We start from the raw sequence: 20239 nt of genomic DNA, 5'->3' as shown, positions 1-20239 counted from the left end.
CGCAAAATATTTTTCCTACTGTTACCTGACAAAGCAGATTTTTTTTGTACTAATTTTAGCACGCAAAGTAGCTAATTGCTGCATTTACTTACTTTTGCCGCACTCCAGTATTCCAACCAAACAACACAAAACACTGTGCTTTTATTAGGCACGTAAGACGTGTACGCTTGAAAATAAGTTGGCAACACTTAATGATACTAAGACTAAGATCAACTGTTCCAGTGTTTCCCATTCCTTTCAACGCTTGAATTTAACCATAGCCACCTCTAATTGACCAATGAAATTAAACCAATAGACAATTTATGTAGGTACAGTAGTTGCAAGAGCAGTTGTACAGAAATGACGCTTATTGTTAAAGGTGAAAAAATAGAATAACGGTAAAGGAAAGGTTCACAACCAGTAATAAAGGTTATGACAATAAATATTAATGGCTATCTTATTTTAATCAACACGATGGAAAAAACACAATCATTAATAATTGTACAACTTTTATATATAGATATACACAAAAAATAACAATAATATACAACTACATACAAAATAAATAATTTGTAAAGATGATTTCATATAGTCAGATTTTTACAATAACATAATCTATGAAATATTTATATGGTCAGCTTTTAGGTTAGGTTCACTTTGGTGTTTCTGTCATGGTGAGCTTTCACAGACGGTTGTTCCACTGTTATGCCTGAAACAGTTTAACGCATCAATTAAATACAGTAACTTACTGAAATATTAAAATATTATATAAAGTCTATTTTTTAAGTTGTCAGGATATAGTATTTTAATACTGAACGATGAAATTGGAAATAAAATTATATGATAAAGGGTTGGCTTTGTTATTTTGTCAAATGATCTTTACTACTTCTATTTATGTTTTTAGTCAACTTGAATAATTTTTATTGAATGGAGAATAAAGGTGATACTGAAATGGAATGAGAAATATTTTGTAGTTTTACCAAGAGAGTGATTGTTTGGTAGATCGACAAAAGCAAAATAGTGATAGTAGAAAATGTCAACGTCTCCTATTAATACTTAACTGGTTAATAAAATGCAATAAAAATAAAAATAATTTTCTACAATATTACACAAGCTAAAATAGCATTGGTTTTTCACTATCTTGGGTAGGTCTTTTACATAAACAATTAACCTGATAAAAACAGATTTAGTTTTTTTTTTAGATTTACCTCAGTAAACTGAGAATGTCTGCACAAATGTCCTTGACTCGAGGGTCGATGTTGGTACAACTGTACATCTGTCGCAACAGTTGGCTGCCCTGGTCCGCTTCCAGCATTGGGCAGTATCTTGAGGCTATGAGATTTATCAAAATAAGTTCAATGTAAAATAAGTTCAATACAAATAAAATAACAATCTATCTATATATCTAATTCCGTAAGCCCAAAATTTTACAATGAAATTGTGAGCGAACGGGAGGACGTAGAAAGCTGGGAGAGGCCTCATTTTAAAGGTCTCAGCATGAAATTTTGGGGAAAAATATTCATTTTTCTTAATTATGCACCAAACTGTCGTTACGGAATAAAATAATTCACATTTAAATAACATGGGAATCTAGGTCATGTGCTTTGTTTACTTTAAAACATGTGGTTTAACTTTATTTAAAGCATATGATATGTAATATGTACTGTAATATGCATACTATTATAAATTTGAAATAGACTTTTCCCTAATTTTAAGGGTCTGGATTGTTTAATGGAGTACGATTTGTTGTGTTAGGTATGTCTGAACAAAGTGTAAAGTTAGAAGTGGTTACTGGAGTAGGCAAAGGGGACTTATTTTTCCATGCCGAAAATAAAACTAATATCTATAGATCCTGATATGCTGTTTAAGTTTACAAGTATTCAATTCCCATTGCGATTAGCTTTCAATATTACTTATTATTAAAGCAAAGGACGAGGCCGAACCCGAACAAAAGTTGGCATTTATTTGAAGAAAAAAATAGTGTTTACCCATGGTCAACTTTATGTTAACCAGGTAAGGCGGCCAGATGATGTCAAAATAGTACTAGAATCAAATAAAGACGAAGGAATCAATTAAAATGGATACCATACAACAAAAATGTTGTTTTCAGAGAGATTTTGTTATAAACTAAATACAAAATACAATATTTTTCTGTCATTGTAATTAGCATTTTACAATCTGGAGGAAGACGTTATCTCTATGTGTTTAATCTAAGTGAATTTGTCTATATTCAAAGAGATTTATATATATATTTAATTAATAGTCATGAAGATTATAATTGAAAATGATCATTAGTTGTATTAATGATTAGACAGTTGTTATAATACCGGATGAACAGTCTTTTGGAACTGTTATTTTAAACAGAGCAGATAGCAAAATGCATTATGCAGGCATGTAATAATTATTATACATATTGTATACAAAAATGTTAAACGATCGAGTTGACAAATGGAGATCAACCCAATGGTTCAAGGTTCAACCCATGAGACAAAATATTTATACATATATAGGGGCTATTGCCCCTAAAAGCCACTAGTCTATATATATAAAATCCAATGTATGTTTGTATATTTGTATGTTTGTCCTTTATGGACTCCAAAACCGCTTGACAGATTGTAATGAAACTTTTAGCAATTATTAAGCATTATTCAAGGATGGTTTGTGTAAAGTTTGGTGCAGATCCGTCAATAGGGCTCCGCCCCAGTGGCTCTGGAGTTTCCCATGTTAACCTTATGAGTACTCATATTTAAATGGAATTAAAGAATCTTAACAGCTGGTGCAGCTAAACAATTTGATTCTGTGATGTTCAATAGCATTAAAAAGGTAATAGGTTTACCAACAGGGTGCAGCACTATTATTTTTTTTTAATTTATGATAATAGCTAATTTGCAACCAAAAGGTGAGTGAGCGTAGCGAACGAACTTCAACCTGGAGGCGAGTTAGCGTAGCGAACGAGCTAACCTGAAGGCAAGTGAGCGCAGCGAACGAGCTCCAATCTAAAGGTGATTGAGCGTAGCGAACGAACTTCAACCAGGACGTGATTGAGCCATGCGAACAAGCTCATCTTGAAAATGAACGAGCATGTGACATAAAACCACAATAGGACAGGACGACGTCTGTCGGGCCAGCTAGTTTATATATAAAATCCAATGTATGTATGTTTGTTCGTTTGTTTGTTTGTCCTTTATGGACTCCGAAATCGCTCGACAGATTGTAATGAAACTTTCAGGCATTATTAAGCATTATTCAAGGATGGTTTGTGTGAAGTTTGGTGCAGATCCGTCAAAAGGGCTCCGCCCTAGTGGCTCTGGAGTTTCCCATGTTAACCTTATGAGTACTCATATTTAAATGGAATTAAAGAATCTTAACAGCTGGTTCAACCAAACAATTTGATTCTGTGATGTTCAATAGCATTAAAAAGGTAATAGGTTTACCAACAGGGTGCAGCACTATTATTTTTTTTAAATTTATGATAATAGCTAATTTGCAACCAAAAGGTGAGTGAGCGTAGCGAACGAACTTTAACCTGGAGGCGAGTTAGCATAGCGAACGAGCTAATCTGAAGGTGAGAGAGCGCAGCGAACGAGCTCCAACTTAAAGGTGAGTAAGCGTAGCAAACGAACTTCAACCGGACGTGATTGAGCCATGCGAGCGAGCTCATCTTGAAAATGAACGACCATTGACATAAAACCACATTAGGACAGGACGACGTCTGTCGCGCCAGCTAGTTAACTTAATAACTGTTAACTACATTGATATAAAACTATCTGATGGTACATAACTAGTGACCAAAGTTTGGACTGTCCCCTTGGTAAAATATAAAAAGTGCTAATCCGTAAGATAAACACAAATACATATAAAAACTTTAACAACATGTTTAATACAAAATTTAGGGTTAAGGCATGAAAGAAGTTCTGAACTTCCTGCTCTTGTTAACACACAACTCGATCCTCAAATTGTCTGGGTAGCCTAGTGGTTGTAAGTGCCCCCCTTCAAATCTGAAGGTAGCTTGTTCGATCTCAAATGGGGTTTTTTCTGGATCTAGATGCCATTTATAGTTGGGACTACCAATTAATGATGATCTCTAACAAAAAGGCGAATGTGGGTTTAAATCCCATTTCCTTACTCGTAAAAAAAAAAAAAATTGTGTAGATCCACAAAAAAGAAGTAAGTACCATTCTTAGTGCACACGTGGTGTATCGCCCACACCGCCCACAGCTGCACTTGAGGAGCGTCGTAGCACTGCAGCAGAGACAAGAACGGATGGAACGACCTGTACGCCACCATCTCACCCTCGGGCGGCTGCCACGCGGCGACCACGGCCCCAAGGTCACACAGGGCGTCCTGCCACGACAGCTCTGCTCCACTGTCCTGCCACGCTTTCTTCCCCTGTGACGCCAAATGTGCCATGATCCCTGCGGCAAAGTAGCTCACGTCTATCTGGGACGAGTGGAGCAGGTTCCTGGAACAACATTTAATATTGCAGAGCTCTTGCCAATGACTACGGAGAGTATAAATTTCGTTCCGTGTTAAATGTAGCTAGTTTTAGAATGAAAATCAACTGAATCACAATATGACACTACTTTTTTTTCTTAAAGAAATATCAATAAAGAAAATTCATTGATTGATTGAGCTCAGTTTGTGGCAGGGGGCCGTTTGAGGTGGGGGTACTACTGGGTTAAGGTATGGGATGGAGGAGGGAAATTAGGGTAATCAGGAGGGAATAAACGGGGTAATGTAATAGGTTAGGAGAAGGTGTGTCTGGACCAAACTTAACATAAGCGTGCTGAATCTGCCTGCTACCAATAAAATTAGGAAGATTGCTGGGGACCAGAGGGACGGAGACCTTTTACCCAGATCAGAACACTTGCCTAGCCAGCTGTGATTGAACCAATTAAACTAACTATTTAAATATTAACCTATCCTTCAAACTATGAACTGAACCTGGGAAATTACTTACTAATATTGATGAGTGAGGGAAAATAATATGCAGATTGAATATTGAGTGGCTAATATGTATGAAATTGATGGATAATTGCTAAGCTACATTCTGGGAACATGTGGTTTAACTAACAGGTTTGAGAAGGTCCGCTACCTTCATTTCATTTTTGTTGTTTCCTACATTTCACCAGTCGGGCGAGCCAGAAGGGCTCCCCGCTTGTTACCTGACTTAGCCAACCATAATTTGAACTTATTACTACTTATTAACTATCAATTAACTTATCCATCATATCGAGAGAATGCCTGGTGTTTTCCGGAGAGGTTTTTCTGTCCAGATGCCGGTTGACGAAGAAGGAGGACAAAAACTAGGAAAGGTGGGGATAGAGCATTGATGCAGTCGCGGCAGGCAACGAGATGAACATGCAGCCCGGTTTCGCGAACTGCACACACTATAAAAAAATATAGCGTGCCGCTATGCGTCACAACCACCCCCCTTACGACGAAAGAAAAGAAAAGAACAGAACAGTTTTTTTGAAGGTTGGTGAAAGGGTTTGGTTTGGTGTGTTTTTTTTTTTTTTTGTGGGGAAGTTTGTCGTTCGGTTTGCTTCCAGATGTGGAAGGTTCTGACCAGCCTGGCTGTAATAGGCACCTCGGACCACCGGACTTTCCCGAACCAACCACGGCAGAGAGCGGGATCCACCCCCCCTGCGAAAAGAGGAAGGCATTGTGGGGACGACAGTTTGTTTCCCTAACCTGGCAAAAATTGGAATTGAATTGCTTTCTGTTGTGAAATAAAAAGGGACGGACAACTGCACGCACAAAAGATTTTTTTTTTTTTTTTTTTTTTTTTTTAATAGGTTTTCTTCTTAAGGCATTGCTGGTGCACTGTGGGGGAATTTGAGATCAGCTGGTGTGTCTTCTGGTGATGCAGGTCTTGAGAGGTGCTGATGGTATGGGCTAAGTGTTGAGGCAGCAGGCTGAGTGTAGGCAAAGAGATGTTGTGTGCTGATGACTCATGCGGACAAGGCCGGAGCATCGCAGGCTGCGCCCAAGGTGTGTTGGCTGATGACTCATGCGGACAAGGCTGGAGCATCGCTGGCTGCGCCCAAGGTGTGCTGGCTGATGACTCATGCGGACAAGGCCGGAGCATCGCTGACTGATGATGGGGGATGTAGAAGGTAAATGTCTCTTGTGGTCCAAAACAGATGTGCACGATATTTCATGATTGATTGGTATGCGGGAAAATTGTAGAGTTGTTAATTGAGTTTTGCTCTTTCATTTGATTTATTTATTACTTTTTTTTTTGTTGCTTTGATTGTGCAGTTGTCTGGTTTCTATTAAATAATGCTGGGGGAAATGAATATTTAATCAGATCGCAGATGATCGTAAAAAAAATTATTTTCAAGGTGACTGTCGTTGTGGAAATGAAGAAGGGTTGGTCGCAAGGTGGAGGTCCGATCACTGACGGGTTGGCTCGGACTCAAAAGGTGAACCATGGGTTCGTTGGGGGTCTGTGTGTTGAAGGAGTTTGGAAGGATAGTAAACTGTTCTTGTTAAAACCTTTTTTTTTTTTTTTTTTTTTTTATTTAGAACGTTTCGCATGCAAATTATTACGCATGCAGAAAATTGCGCGTCGGTAAGCGCTAGAAAAAGGTGGGAATAGGTATTCTTGGGATTCTGGAGATTGTTTCCTTATCAAGTATTTCCCTTGAGAGGCAAGATTTCCGGTTCGTTTGTTTTTTTGTAAAAAATAAAAGTACTGAGTTTCTTAACTAAACTGGTAACTATTTCTCCCCTAAATCTAACTAACTCTACCTTAGTGACTAATTAAGCTAAGAAGTAAGAAAAGAAAATAAGGGAGGTAAAGGAAAGAATAGAAAGAGAGTTTGTCTCTAAACACTCGACTAGCTAGGTCGCCACAGAAGGTGCCATCACTGAGCCCTTTCCTACGGGGGTAAAAATAAGCAAAATAAAAAATAAAATTAAATCTCCCGTGGAAAGTAATCACCAAAAACGTGATTCAATAAAAAAAATTCTTTACTGAACTCAGTGAGGGTGCGAGAGACGAAGAGGGAGGGGTAAAAGATTTGGCCGACAACGCACGGAGGAAGACATGTAGGGCAGCCCATCCTAAGGAAGGATACCCCGAGACTCACTTTCCCCCGGGCGTTGGAGGGGACAGCGACAGATTGAGAAGACTTAACCTAATATCACTTTAGCAGAGTGTTCTGATCTGGGTAAAGAGATTGATCTTGTTGTTTCTTTAAAATTGTGGCTGAAAAAATCGTTTCAGATGTGACACGTGTGCATTTCTAATGAATTTTCCTGTTGATGGATTTACCAAACGTGCAGTGACTGGGGACGAAAATGCTTCAATGACGCAAGGTTTGGACCAGACAGGGAGCAATTTTTGGTTGATGGCATCGGCAGCTCTACTGAGGTGATGTTCTCTGAACATTACCCAGTCCCCGGTCTTGTACGGGTTGGGCAATCTGTCCAGATCGTATTTCTGCTGCCTAAGCTGTCTAACCGCAGGGGGCTCACGCTTGCGTGGGTTCGTGGCCTGGGCGACCACGCGGACCCTAGCTCTCCCAGAGGGGAGGTAACTGCCCGGTGTCAGACCCGGCACTTCAGGTAGACCACAGTTATGGACGACTGGTAAGCGCCAGCCCCTTAGGGGGAGCCTCCAGTGACATTCCCTCCATTCAGGGTGGGGGGGGTGTTTAGCTCTCAGTGACGCCGTTAATTCCGCCTCTCCTCATCTACCTGTAACTGTGGTTGTGACTGAGTCCTACCTGTTGTGTTCGACTGACATTTTGTGAGGCATATCCTCGACTTTGGAAGTAGCCTCGTCCTGGGAGGTGAAATACCTAGCCCCCAGAGGGGAGGTAAATGCTCCGTGTTGGTATCGGCATTTTCAAGTTGGCCACAGACATGGTCGACTGGGCATCGGGTCCCAGTGACATTCCTTTATCCAGGATGGAGGGGTGTTTAGCTCTAGGAGAGATGGAAGTACATCATAATCTCTAACCTACCTGTGTCTGTGGTTCTTTGGGCTTTGGCCTGCTTGTTGTGTGCGACCAGCATTCAGTGGGCAAATCCTCGACTTTGGAAGTAACCTTTCCTGGAGGTGAAAACGGGCAAGTACCCGCAGCTCACGGGGACACTCAAGGGCAACGTAACTTTCCGCAGTGTGAGGGCAACGGTTTGTAGGTACTTATGCAAACCTATCCCTGTCTCTGAGCACGGACGGTATGGTTATCTTGAGTGTGGGGGGTTCTTCCCGGAACCTCAATTGAGTCAAGGGTGTCGCCACCTCTGGTGGATAGGTTCATCCGGGTGGGTCCCACTTCTATACCTGCCTCCTTTTGGGAAACCCTGATGGCCTGGCAGTGATGTTGGGTCTGACGGGCAAACGAAGTAGATCGGGTGCTGGGTCCGAGCCCGCCAGGGGTATCTGGGGATCTATCGCTCTGGATATCTCTGGTTCCCAGCAATGGGTCAGGCCTCGATCGGGCAGCGGTGTAAATGGGAGGTTGGGGTTCCCCCTGTCAGCGTGCTGATGGTCCCCTTCCTCCTGGCTATTGATGGCGGGTTCTGCCTGTCAGGGATGAGATAGGTCCCGAGTGTTGCTTGCACTAAATGCGTCGGGGCGCTCTACTATGGACCTCTAGGTTCCGACCTAGTGGAACCCAGGTGGAGTGACGCTTAAACAAGCAGCCGGAATCCCTGGTTAGGATTGAGGGGCAACCCTCTTTCCGAAGGGTCTGCTTCGGCAGCCGGCGAGCCTGATGACCTTAAGTCATCCGCCCATGATGTGCTAAAGGTTGATGCGTAAGCTTCGGCCTACATCATGGGGCCCGGGTATGTCCTGAAGGATAGGTACCGGGTAAGCAGTCAGGGGGCTTCGGCTCTCATGACAACAAATGTAAATGTAAAATGTAATGTAATGTAATGCCTAAGCTGTCTAGCTCTGATGAGGTTCTCGACGGCTCTTCCCCACTCTTCATTTGAAGACTGTGGGGAAGCCTGGTCGTCGATTAGCCTGTCTAGATTCCAGTGGAGCTCTAAAGGATGGGATATGTTTCGACCAAGGAATAAACGGGCTGGGGAAGTTTTGGTGGAGTCGTGACGGGCAGAGTTGAATGCTAGCTGGAACCAGTGTAATTCCTGATCCCAGCGTTTTTGGTGTTCATGGTGGAAAATTCGGATGGCTATTTTTATTTGTTTGTTGACCCTTTCGGCGTGGGAAGGGTTGGGGTAATAGGGACTGGTGTAGATGTGTTGAATGCCTAGTCCCATGCAAAGGTTTTTGACTGTTACTGACTTGAAGGAGGAGACGTTGTCGGAAACTAGGAATTTTGGAGGACCAAAGATTGAGAAAACTTGCTTGGTTAGCACTGATGCGGTGGTTTGGGCCTTGGTATTCCTGACAGGGATCATGAGGCAAAACTTAGAAAAGGAATCCACTACGGTTAGGATGTACTGGTTTCGATTGAGAGTGAGTGGCAGAGGGCCAATATGGTCGATGAACATTTTCTCCCACGGTTGAGTTACTATTTCAGAATAGAGTTTCCCCACCTTTGTGTTTGGTGCCTGCTTGCACCTTTGGCATTTGACACAAGCTCGAACCTTATCAGCGATGACGGTTTTGAGGTCTGGTGCCCAGAAAAAGGGTTCGATGCGGGCAAGGGTCTTGCTGATGCCTAAATGGGCTGAAGTGGGAGACTCGTGGTAGTAGGCAAATAAAAGATCGAAAAGCTTGGAAGGAACAACTACTCTGGGTTTTGTTTGGTTCGGAAGACGGTAAAGAAGGGTGTTATTGTCAACTGAATAATTTGGAGGTTTGTTTGCGGATCTAATTATTTTCCTGAGGTCGGGATCATCGAGTTGATGCTTTGAGATGTCCTTGAAGGCCTCGGGTAAAGAGAAAAGAGATAAAATTGATGGTTGTGTTGTGGGGGGTGTAACTTCTGTTGGTTCTGTGTTTTCAAAGAGTCGGGACAGGCAATCCGCGATAACATTGTCCCTTCCACGAATGTGGTAAATTTTGAACTGAAAGGAGTTGATGAAAGAAATCCAACGTGCAATCTTGCCGATCTGACGGGGGTGATTAAGAAGCCAAGTGAGGGCTGAGCAGTCCGAGTGAAGCTCGAACTCTCGGTGTTCTAAGTACTGATGGTATTTCTGCAAGGCAAAGACTACTGCAAGGCATTCGAGTTGAAGTGTAGAGTAGTTGAGCTCGTGCTTATTTAGAGCTGGGGAAGCATAGGAAACCGGGAACAACTGATCACCATGGGGCTGAAGAAGGACTGCTCCGATTGATGAGCCGGAAGCATCCGTGTGGACAACGAATTGACGGTTGAAATCGGGCATGCGGAGGATGGTGGAGGAAACCAATGCCTTCTTTAAGGCTTGAAAGGCTGTGATCTGGTCGGGGCCAAAAACGAAAGGGACACCCTTTTTCTTTAGCTGATTCAGAGGTGCCGTTATTGATGCATAATCTTTTATAAAACGGGCGTAGAAGGCTGTCATTCCTAGGAAGCGGGACAACTGTTTGATGTTCTTGGGGATGGGAAATTCATCTATTGGTCGTGTCCTGTCAGGGTGGATGGAAATAGTGTGATTGGAAAAAAACATGGCCAAGGAACTGAATTTTATTGGAGGCTACTGTGATCTTTTCCGGATTGACAGTTAGTCCTGAGTCGCAGAGGCGTTGGATTACTGATCTGACCTTTTCCACATGGTCTTCAAAGGTTGAATCGCTATATACACACAAGTCGTCGAAAAAATTGTAAATGTATTTGAACTTTATGTCGCCAAAAATTTTGTCAATCAAGGAGGTGAGAACCATACTACCAGAAGCAAGACCAAAAGGGAGGAAATTGAACTCATATTGAGCCCAAGGAACAACAAAAGACGTGAATTGCTTAGACTCTTCGGCCAGGGGAATTTGGTTGTATGCCGAGTTCAAATCAAGGAGTGTGAACCAACGAGCCTGGCCTAAATGCTGAAAGGCGCTTTCTATGGTGGGCATTGGCGTGGCGTCAAGTTCCAAAATGGAATTCAAATTTCTGTAGTCGACGACCATGCGAGTTTTCCCACCCTTTTTGGGAACTAGAAAGGCGGCGGAGGCATATTGTGACGTGGAGGGTCTAATAACTCCCTTTTGTAGCAGTTCGTCGATGTGTTGCCGCATAAGTTGAAGCTTGGGAGGGGCGTACTGATACGGTTTGTTTCGCACAACTTTGGTTTCCTTGATGCGGATATGATACTTTAAGAGGTTTGTTCGCCCTAACTTGCTAGTGATGGTCTCAGGGAATTCTGAAAGCAACTGAGAGACAACTTGGCGTTGTTGGGGATTTAAATTTTCCCCCATATTGAAGGAAAGTTCTTTCTGCTCGGTGATTGGAGTGCAAATGAGTGAAAAGGCTGTCGGGGATCCAGGTGATCCATACGGAAAACTAAGAGAGTGAGTGCACATGTTGATTAGTGCCTTGGTTTTTGTTAAGAAATCAGACCCTATCAAAATGGGAACTGGTAATTTATCAGTGACAAAAAATTGATACGTCCAAGAAAGGTGTTTTATTTTGAAATGAATCTTTGCTGCAAATTTGAAATTTATGGGTTCGCCGGCTGCGGATATTGCTGAAAATGTTGTCGGGTGTTTACTGACGACTGCGCTGGTATGTCGCTTTAAGAGCTGATAAGTTTCAGATGACAACAAACAAAACGAAGATCCGGTATCTATAAGGGCTTCCTTAACAATTCCCCTAAAATTTAGGGTGATGTAACAAAGCTCGTTTGGCGGAATGCTTGGGGAACCCTTAGGTTTGTTGACCAAATTTTGCCTTTTGGGCACCTGACATACAGACTGAACAAGGGGAAGCGCTGCGGTGCCTAACGGTGCTCCCCTTTGGAGTTTCCCTGAGTTTGGGATGTCGACGGAGACTCGCGGTTTGATACAAAACGTTGAGATGGTTGATGTGACCTTGGAACCACGCTCTGCTACCATATGTGGCAGGGGGCCGTTTGAGGTGGGGGTACTACTGGGTTAAGGTATGGGATGGAGGAGGGAAATTAGGGTAATCAGGAGGGAATAAACGGGGTAATGTAATAGGTTAGGAGAAGGTGTGTCTGGACCAAACTTAACATAAGCGTGCTGAATCTGCCTGCTACCAATAAAATTAGGAAGATTGCTGGGGACCAGAGGGACGGAGACCTTTTACCCAGATCAGAACACTTGCCTAGCCAGCTGTGATTGAACCAATTAAACTAACTATTTAAATATTAACCTATCCTTCAAACTATGAACTGAACCTGGGAAATTACTTACTAATATTGATGAGTGAGGGAAAATAATATGCAGATTGAATATTGAGTGGCTAATATGTATGAAATTGATGGATAATTGCTAAGCTACATTCTGGGAACATGTGGTTTAACTAACAGGTTTGAGAAGGTCCGCTACCTTAAGGGTAGCGAACCCGGCTAACATTTGTTTCCTACATTTCACCAGTCGGGCGAGCCAGAAGGGCTCCCCGCTTGTTACCTGACTTAGCCAACCATAATTTGAACTTATTACTACTTATTAACTATCAATTAACTTATCCATCATATCGAGAGAATGCCTGGTGTTTTCCGGAGAGGTTTTTCTGTCCAGATGCCGGTTGACGAAGAAGGAGGACAAAAACTAGGAAAGGTGGGGATAGAGCATTGATGCAGTCGCGGCAGGCAACGAGATGAACATGCAGCCCGGCTTCGCGAACTGCACACACTATAAAAAAATATAGCGTGCCGCTATGCGTCACAAGTTGAGTGAGCCACTGAGAGTGTGTTGCTGTATATAACTGATTCCCATCATATACCAAACTTCTACTGAGCCAGACTGGGAAAAGAGCTTATCATACACTAAAGCATATTTGATGTCACATTGAATATCAAAGGGTCAAAAATAGAAAGTATAAATTAGACTGTAGCATACTCTGTGTGCGACTCATTCAAGTCTTTTTGAAAAAAGGAATCTGTTACAGCTGGTTTATATACACGGGAAGCCTGATCTAGTGCTCTAGTATCAAAGTTTGAATAGCACAATATCCTCATTTGTTTATTTCATTTTTCATTTATTCATAACATTAAAGTCAGCAACCCATTTCATCTTCCCCTTAACTTGTCACAACTGGCCAAACAGATGAAATGCTGTTGCCGAGGATTTACCTGAGAAGATCGATGAACGCAGCCTTGAGCAGATAAGTCCTCAGTTCAGGCACTTCCGCGATGTTGTTGATCAGCCCGAGCACCTTAGTCTCCACCGTTGCTTCTCCTGGGAACGCCACAAGCACTCCCAGGAACAGGTCCAAGCCTCCCTCGTTGAGGAACATTATACACGTCGTCGGAGACTCATCTGTAAGCATGAGGAAAAGGTATTCCAGCTGCTTAAAGTCACACCCTCTCTTAACCGACCCTAGATTACCCCCTGTGCTTGGGCATAAAACAGTGCCCATCCACCCTGAGTTTTAAAACCGGTTGGGTTGACCGACTTTTTCCAGGAATCTAGGGACTTCCGTTTTCATCCTTATTGCAGTGATAAAACAGAAATCTGTCCTTGCTAATTTAATTTTGTAATGCGCAAAAAATTTACAACAGAAAAAGATCAAATAAAAATTGATTGACTTTTTTGTAAGTTTTAGAGTGTGGTTGTGAGTTTTTATGAATACAGTAATTCTGTGAGAGTTTTATATAAAGTATTCCTAACAGTTTCTAAAATATGAAGTACTGTAGTATACAAGAGACGGATTGTCTTTCTATGCCCAGAGATAAGTAAGGTACAGAGGAAACAAGCTTATGGGACAACCGTGTACTTTCAGCTCTGGTGTGTATTGGAAATATGCTTATGACAAGCAAGGACGAGTGGAAAATCCTATTGCACAGGGCGCAGGGTCTTCCTCCATGAGGGTAAGGGGCTGGTGCGGGACTTGGACCTAGACACCAGCAATAGTGCTAGACACCCTCCTTACTTCTCTGTGCTATGCCACAGTTAATATATTTAGGTACACAAGTTGACAATCATGTTGCATACTTTAATTGTTATTTGAGTAGAGAATATTTTTATGTTTTATGAGAAAAAAATTAAAACAAGGCAATAACTGAAATTAAGCACTTGAGTTTATCTTTAAGACATAATATAATAAATTAATTTCTACAGTAGGCTATTTTATTCCATAGTTTCCCATTCAGTCAACCTTATTTAGGTTATCTAACCTAGGGGCCCGTCCCATTAGAGTAGGAGGGTTTACTCGTTTACTGTCATTTTAATTTTAAATCTAAAATTACGAGAAAATCAAGCTACAGATAAAAAGACAAGTTTGATTACCTGTGAGGTTCCACAAAGCACTGAGGGTAAACTTCATGGTGATGTCTACCGTCTTAGTCTCCATCTTGCCTCGGACAAGACTCAGTAGCTTCCTCATGTACGGCTGTCGGCTGCCCAGCCTAGACGTCTCACAGGTCGAGATCTTAGCGGCTGCCAATGCAATTTGATAATATTATTTTAAATGTTTTCTCAACAACAGTAAAATTATTACTATTTGTTTGTTGACAAAGGGCGCATATGGTCTACCTGTTTAAGGTGTTCAGATGTAAAGAATTATAAGCTAAGAGTGAAAAATTGTGTTTGAAAAAGGGACCTTGGCAAAAATTGTAGCATTAGGTTTTTAATTTTGTCTGTAAGAGATTAGCCTTATTGTTTAATTTACCTTGCTTTAAGTTATTTTCTAATAAAAATCCATATTCGTTTGGTTTAATATTTGTTTGAAGTGAGTAATTCTGTAAACCAGTTTGCACTGAGAAGAGCTTGAGAATCAAGGCATTTTGATTCGGAAAGTAAGCGAATGGGATAGGCCTAGTTGGAGTCCCACTGTATATGGACCGGCTGTAGCCAATTTTTTACCACGATAGGGCTTGAATAAGCCACTGACAAAGTGCTCCGCTACGACAGAGTGCTCCACTATGACAGAGTGCTCCCCTATGAAAGAGTGCTCCGCTATGACAGAGTGCTTCGCTATCAACGTTTGTTTTTCTCCTTTAGCTTGCAATAACTTGTCCTTTTAATTTTGGTTGGTTAGAAATTTTGCCTATTTAAAAGAAATCAATAGATAACATTGCACTCTGTCGATGTCTCAATTAACCTCAACACTAAAACTGGCAGCTTTAACATGGAGGATGTCTACGATTCAATATACTATACAATCCCAGCTGAGTATAGCAAAAATGTGGTTCGGATTCCACTATAAGCTGTAGGTCCCTTAGTTGCCATTGGCTTTATGGGCTATTAATTATCAGTCTTGCCTAAGGAACATGCCGGCCTTAGTCACTAACAAGACTAAAAGATCGCACCACCTATCCTACACTCATCTCCATTCATACTTGGCTTAAAATACCTAAGATAGCATGGTTTCAATTGAAAGTATTCAAGTATTTATTTAATTTCACTTAGTTTTTATTCCAACACAACTACCCAATTAGACTTGTGTACTGACCTAGAATGCTACAGATAGCTACGCTCATCCTGTTCATGGACGGGTCCTCGAATGCGCAGAGAGAGTCTAGCACCAGCCGAGCACAGCGGTACTTCTCTATCGGGACATCCTGTAGGATCCTGTCACTGCACAGAGTAAGCAGGGTATTCTTCTGCAGCTGGTAGTGGTTAGGGAAGTTCTCCATGGCAACCAGAGATAGTTCTACCACCTACAATCAACAAATCTGTCATCAGCTGCCAAAGGAACTTCTCACTGCATTGAGGCATACATTCACAACAGATTACACTGGATTTATTGTAATTGATTTATTGTTCATTGAATGAATACTGAAGTAGATAATCCATGTACATGGAACTGTAGCCAATTATTAAGAAATTACATCAAATTTACCACACAATCCACTCACAGAGCTTGATATAGTCTGGAATTATATTATTATCTTTAGTTATAGTTGTTGTGTTTTAAAGAAGCTACAGTTAGCAATGGCAATAGTTTGTCTTTCTAGTGTCTTTGGTTAATAAGCTGACATAAGTAATAAAAATAGTTTTTATTTTTTTACGCTGACTACAAATTTAATGCGAGAGAGAATGGGGTGTCTAGTTCTAACTTCCAACCATGTCAAAGGGGATTTCAATACTCCAGAATGTGTAATTCAGGGTTGCCACCTTAGGTCAGGGAAAAATCAGGACATTGCCCCCTCCCTCCCGGATTAACATAGGCTTAAATACGGGCATAAGGAACCAAAATCGGGACTGTCCCGGCAGAATCAGGACTGGTGGCAAACCTGGTGTAATTTAACCCTTTAAGGTCAATTTTTTCATTTTTCGGCGAGTATATAACTGCCATTTAAGCAGTCAGGAAAATGGCGCCCAGCAACATATCCTCACCATTCGACAGCAAAAATAAACTTTTTTGATTTTTTTTTTTAGTATAGGTCGCCATTTTTGAGCAGTCAGGAAAATGGCGGGCGGCGACCTATACTCGCCATTCGACCGCAAAGGGTTAATGTAAAATGATGAATTTTGAATGAATGATAGGGTAATGCAGTTACTAAAAATCAACTGGTTTTTAGCCAGAATCATTAAATAAAAGTTCAAAAGTCAAGGGGTCTATTTCTTACTATCAAAATAGGATCCATTTGACAATAACTATTAAGATGTATTAAGTGTGTTCTGTCACTTGTAAGTTTTAGTATTATAACGTAAATTGTACCGTACACTTATTTAGCTTTGTTTCTTGTTGAAACAAGTTTTTGAATCTTTTGAACACGAGGCAAACTTTATAAACACTCATGTACCAAGAACAAATGTAGTTTTCAATATATTTTGGGCAAATGTCATGTTCTCCTTTTACCTTAGCCAACACGGCAGGGTGTATCCTAGCGGCCAAGTCCCCCTTGGTCAGGTTGTAAAGACAGGCTGTGGCGGCCATTTGCACTCCGAAAGACTGCGGGTGTAACTTCATCCCAGGCAAAACTAACTGTAAAACAGGCAAGTAGTGTTGTAGGTATTGAGAATTTACTATTGCATTGTCTCAAAAAATGTCTTTATTAAGCGTTTTCTCTGGTACAACAGCTTTTCAGAACAACTTTCGCCACTATGCTAGATATCTTATTCTAGCAGAATGTTAGCATATCGATCCATACAAAGATTGTGGAGATTGTGTCCATCTCATAAAATCGTAGTAAAACAGTGATTGTCTTCCGCAATCACAATTTCATTATGACTCTTACGACATACAAAAGTTACTATTTCCAGATATTAAGGTTATCTTCTGCCTTGTGATGAATACATCAACATCCATTGTGAAATTGCTCTTTGTTCACATTAAAAATTTGTGTTCTTTCAATATTTTTTCCTGGTGATATTGTTGTTATTTGTTGAAAACACAGCTATCAACATAGACAAATAGAATAAATATAGACCGTCAGCAGTGCTGCGGTTAGCATAGGTTATGGCACCTACCGCTAGGAGTGCCGTGTAGCTACAGCGAACACCGCTGCAGCGTCTGCTGGTAGCATACGGCTCCTGCACTCTTCGTCTGTAGCAGTATGCGCTTTTTAACTACACGGCACTCCTAGCGGTGGGCGCCGGAACCATCCCTTGACAGTCTTTATTTATTCTATTTGTCTATGGTATCATTTACCACAAACAATCATTGAGAACAACAATCTTCAAAGAACATCCAACCATTCATGACTAAATTAATGGCAAAACCAATCTTTTGTTTAAACATAAAAGAGGAATCTACGAACCTTTATAATGTCAACCCTGGTGTCCGAGAAAGTAGGAGTGAGTCTAAATAGGTTATACAAACACTTCTGGACATACAGTGGACGGTGATAGTAGCGTCTCAATGCCAAGATTATCTGTTCTTCTGTCGCAGTCCCAGCAACCTATACACAAACCGCACAAGATTAAACCCGAGGGGTTTTAAGTATCAAATCAAATCAAAATCTCCTTTATTCATGAATGTACAAGTACAAAGAATAGAGTCAGTGAGTACTTATTGTCTATTCACAATATTTTAAATTGTAAAATTCCTCAAAGGAGTAAATTGCTTTTTCTACTAGGAATTTTTTTTAGTTTAAAGTAAAATTTCCTACTATTACATTCATTTTTTATATCTTTTGGTAAAAGATTTATATATCTAAGGCCTCTTTCTATACACTGTGTTTTTTTTTTATAAAATTCTAAATTATGTCTGTTTTGTATAACATATTGTGCATTTCTGGTATTATATCTATTACTGGTAGGCCTACTTAGTTCTACCATCTTATTCTAGTATTTAACAATAAATCAGAACAGGGCTCTCAATACCCCCAATAGCCTACCCCAAATTACACCTACCTGAAGGTTGGGGTTGTACTCGGGATTTCGAGGGTTGATGAAGCAATCATCGTAGCAAGCCTCGGAATGCACAAGTCCGAGGAACCTCAAGTGGGGATGACGTCTGACGAATCCTTTCAACTCTTTACGACCGATTTCATCCTTTCCTGAAATAAAAAAAACGTGAAAAGTAGTCAAAATCAGATATCATACCCCAAACTTGTTCGTCAACATGCAACACTCTACAATCATAATCTTTCCCAGCACTCCGTAATCAAAATATTACCTGAAATATCCAGTGATGTTAACTTATCCAAAACTCTTTCCTTGTTTAAAAATTCATTCGTCTTGGACGCAATGGAGACAAACATTTCAAAAGGGTGGTTGTCTCGATCTTCCGACATGTCTAGGGTTTGAAGCTCAGTCATTTCAGCCACTACCTCCTCTTTGGATGCAACTAAGATATACTGTAAGACAATACATTTGATTTATTTCAAGGCAATTACAACAAATATTAACACTTAGGAACATGTAGAGCTCACATCAAAAGCAAAGTTAAGAACTGAGTGTTATTCTTGTTTGGATTGATATCACAAAACAGGTTCAGGTATTCTCATAAAACATAGGAGCTAAATGATAGACAAGAATGATAACATATTACAAAAAGACTTTGTAAAATTACAATTAGGGTGAGTTTATCGCCGATGTTTACCTTTAGATTGCACATGACCAAGGATTTGAGCCTGTGTTTACCTTTAGATTGTACATGGCCAAGGATTTGAGCCTGTGTTTACCTTTAGATTATACATGGCCAAGGATTTGAGCCTGTGTTTACCTTTAGATTGTACATGGCAGGATTTGAGCCTGTGTTTACCTTTAGATTGTACATGGCCAAGGATTTGAGCCTGTGTTTACCTTTAGATTATACATGGCCAAGGATTTAAGCCTGTGTTTGAGCTTTTTCAAAGGTGTTATATCATCAACCCTAGTGTTTGAGATGTCCAGGTTTTCCAGCTGAGGTAGATCGGAAGCTACAATCTCTAGTCCATGACGGTTGAAGTCAGTGTTGCTCACATTCAAGGTCTGCAGGGCTTGTAACTTGGCGAGCGCAACAACAACACAGTATCTGGAAAAAGAACACAGCTGAGTCAGGTAAGTCAGAGCAGTTTGATCGTCAACTGAGTAGACTAAGGCTTGTTGCCAAAACAACCATAGATTCTAACTTTCTAAAACATCACAGAATGTTAAGTGAAAATATTATACCATCGATTGCAGTTTAATTAAATGGACCTGTATGGTAAAAGTTCTACGGAAATTAGGCCTACATAAATATTGGTTACAGTATAGACAGTAGCGTAGCCAGGACTATGTAAAGAAGGGTTTAACATAGAGCCCAGGAGGGGGTCTGAGGGCAACCTTGTAATCTTTAGGACAGAAACAATGAGGTTAAGGAAACAAAGGGTCAATAGTGGGGGGGACAGTAAGGGTCATTAAAAAGAAGAGTTAAAAATGTTATCTAAAAATTTCTATAATATTTCAGTTCCGCCCTTACACAGATGTGGGATGTTTAGCCAACTGGGAAATCGGGAAATGTATGTGAATTTTGTCTGACTTCAAAACATCTTCCAGATAATTATCGTCTGCTGCGATGGCAGCGAAATAATTTTGTCAAATGGGGGTTTATGACCCCCAAACACTCCCCATTGCCTACGCCACTGGGTATAGAGTACAAACACCCTTCGTTCAGATTCGTTTTTGTTTTTATTTTTATGGTCTCTTCACTACATACCGGTAACCCATTTGTATAGGGTTGTATGGTACACACAGTGTTGTTTTATCCGTATTCCTGTATTGTTTAATGCAGTTTTAACGTTATTAATTTGCTACAATGAGAAAAGTAAAAACAAATACCACTGCCGCAGCGCAACTGCAGACTAAGGAAAATTGCCCGAT

The 20239-nt window shown here is 40.8% G+C and overlaps 1 protein-coding gene across 1 annotated transcript in view; it reads right to left on the bottom strand.

Moving 5' to 3' along the window:
• Positions 1 to 471: 471 nt before the first annotated feature.
• The window catches only part of LOC128994049 (protein zyg-11 homolog B-like), a 23792-nt gene continuing 4024 nt past the window's right edge, over positions 472 to 20239 (bottom strand). Inside the window, exons 3-13 of the mRNA XM_054418262.1 lie at positions 19202 to 19412; positions 18573 to 18753; positions 18308 to 18453; positions 17713 to 17853; positions 16812 to 16937; positions 15459 to 15666; positions 14294 to 14443; positions 13138 to 13324; positions 4155 to 4441; positions 1188 to 1311; positions 472 to 688 (exon numbers count right to left, since the gene is read on the bottom strand). Of these exons, the coding sequence (XP_054274237.1) occupies positions 649 to 688; positions 1188 to 1311; positions 4155 to 4441; positions 13138 to 13324; positions 14294 to 14443; positions 15459 to 15666; positions 16812 to 16937; positions 17713 to 17853; positions 18308 to 18453; positions 18573 to 18753; positions 19202 to 19412 (1801 nt within the window). The 3' untranslated portion in view covers positions 472 to 648. The remainder of the gene's footprint in view (positions 689 to 1187; positions 1312 to 4154; positions 4442 to 13137; positions 13325 to 14293; positions 14444 to 15458; positions 15667 to 16811; positions 16938 to 17712; positions 17854 to 18307; positions 18454 to 18572; positions 18754 to 19201; positions 19413 to 20239) is intronic.

The sequence above is a fragment of the Macrosteles quadrilineatus genome, unplaced genomic scaffold (assembly GCF_028750875.1).
Source record: "Macrosteles quadrilineatus isolate MER2022 unplaced genomic scaffold, UCM_ALF_1.0 Scaffold_5__1_contigs__length_97177068, whole genome shotgun sequence".
NCBI lineage: Eukaryota > Metazoa > Arthropoda > Insecta > Hemiptera > Cicadellidae > Macrosteles > Macrosteles quadrilineatus.
This window is presented reverse-complemented; position numbering and strand designations above follow the sequence as displayed.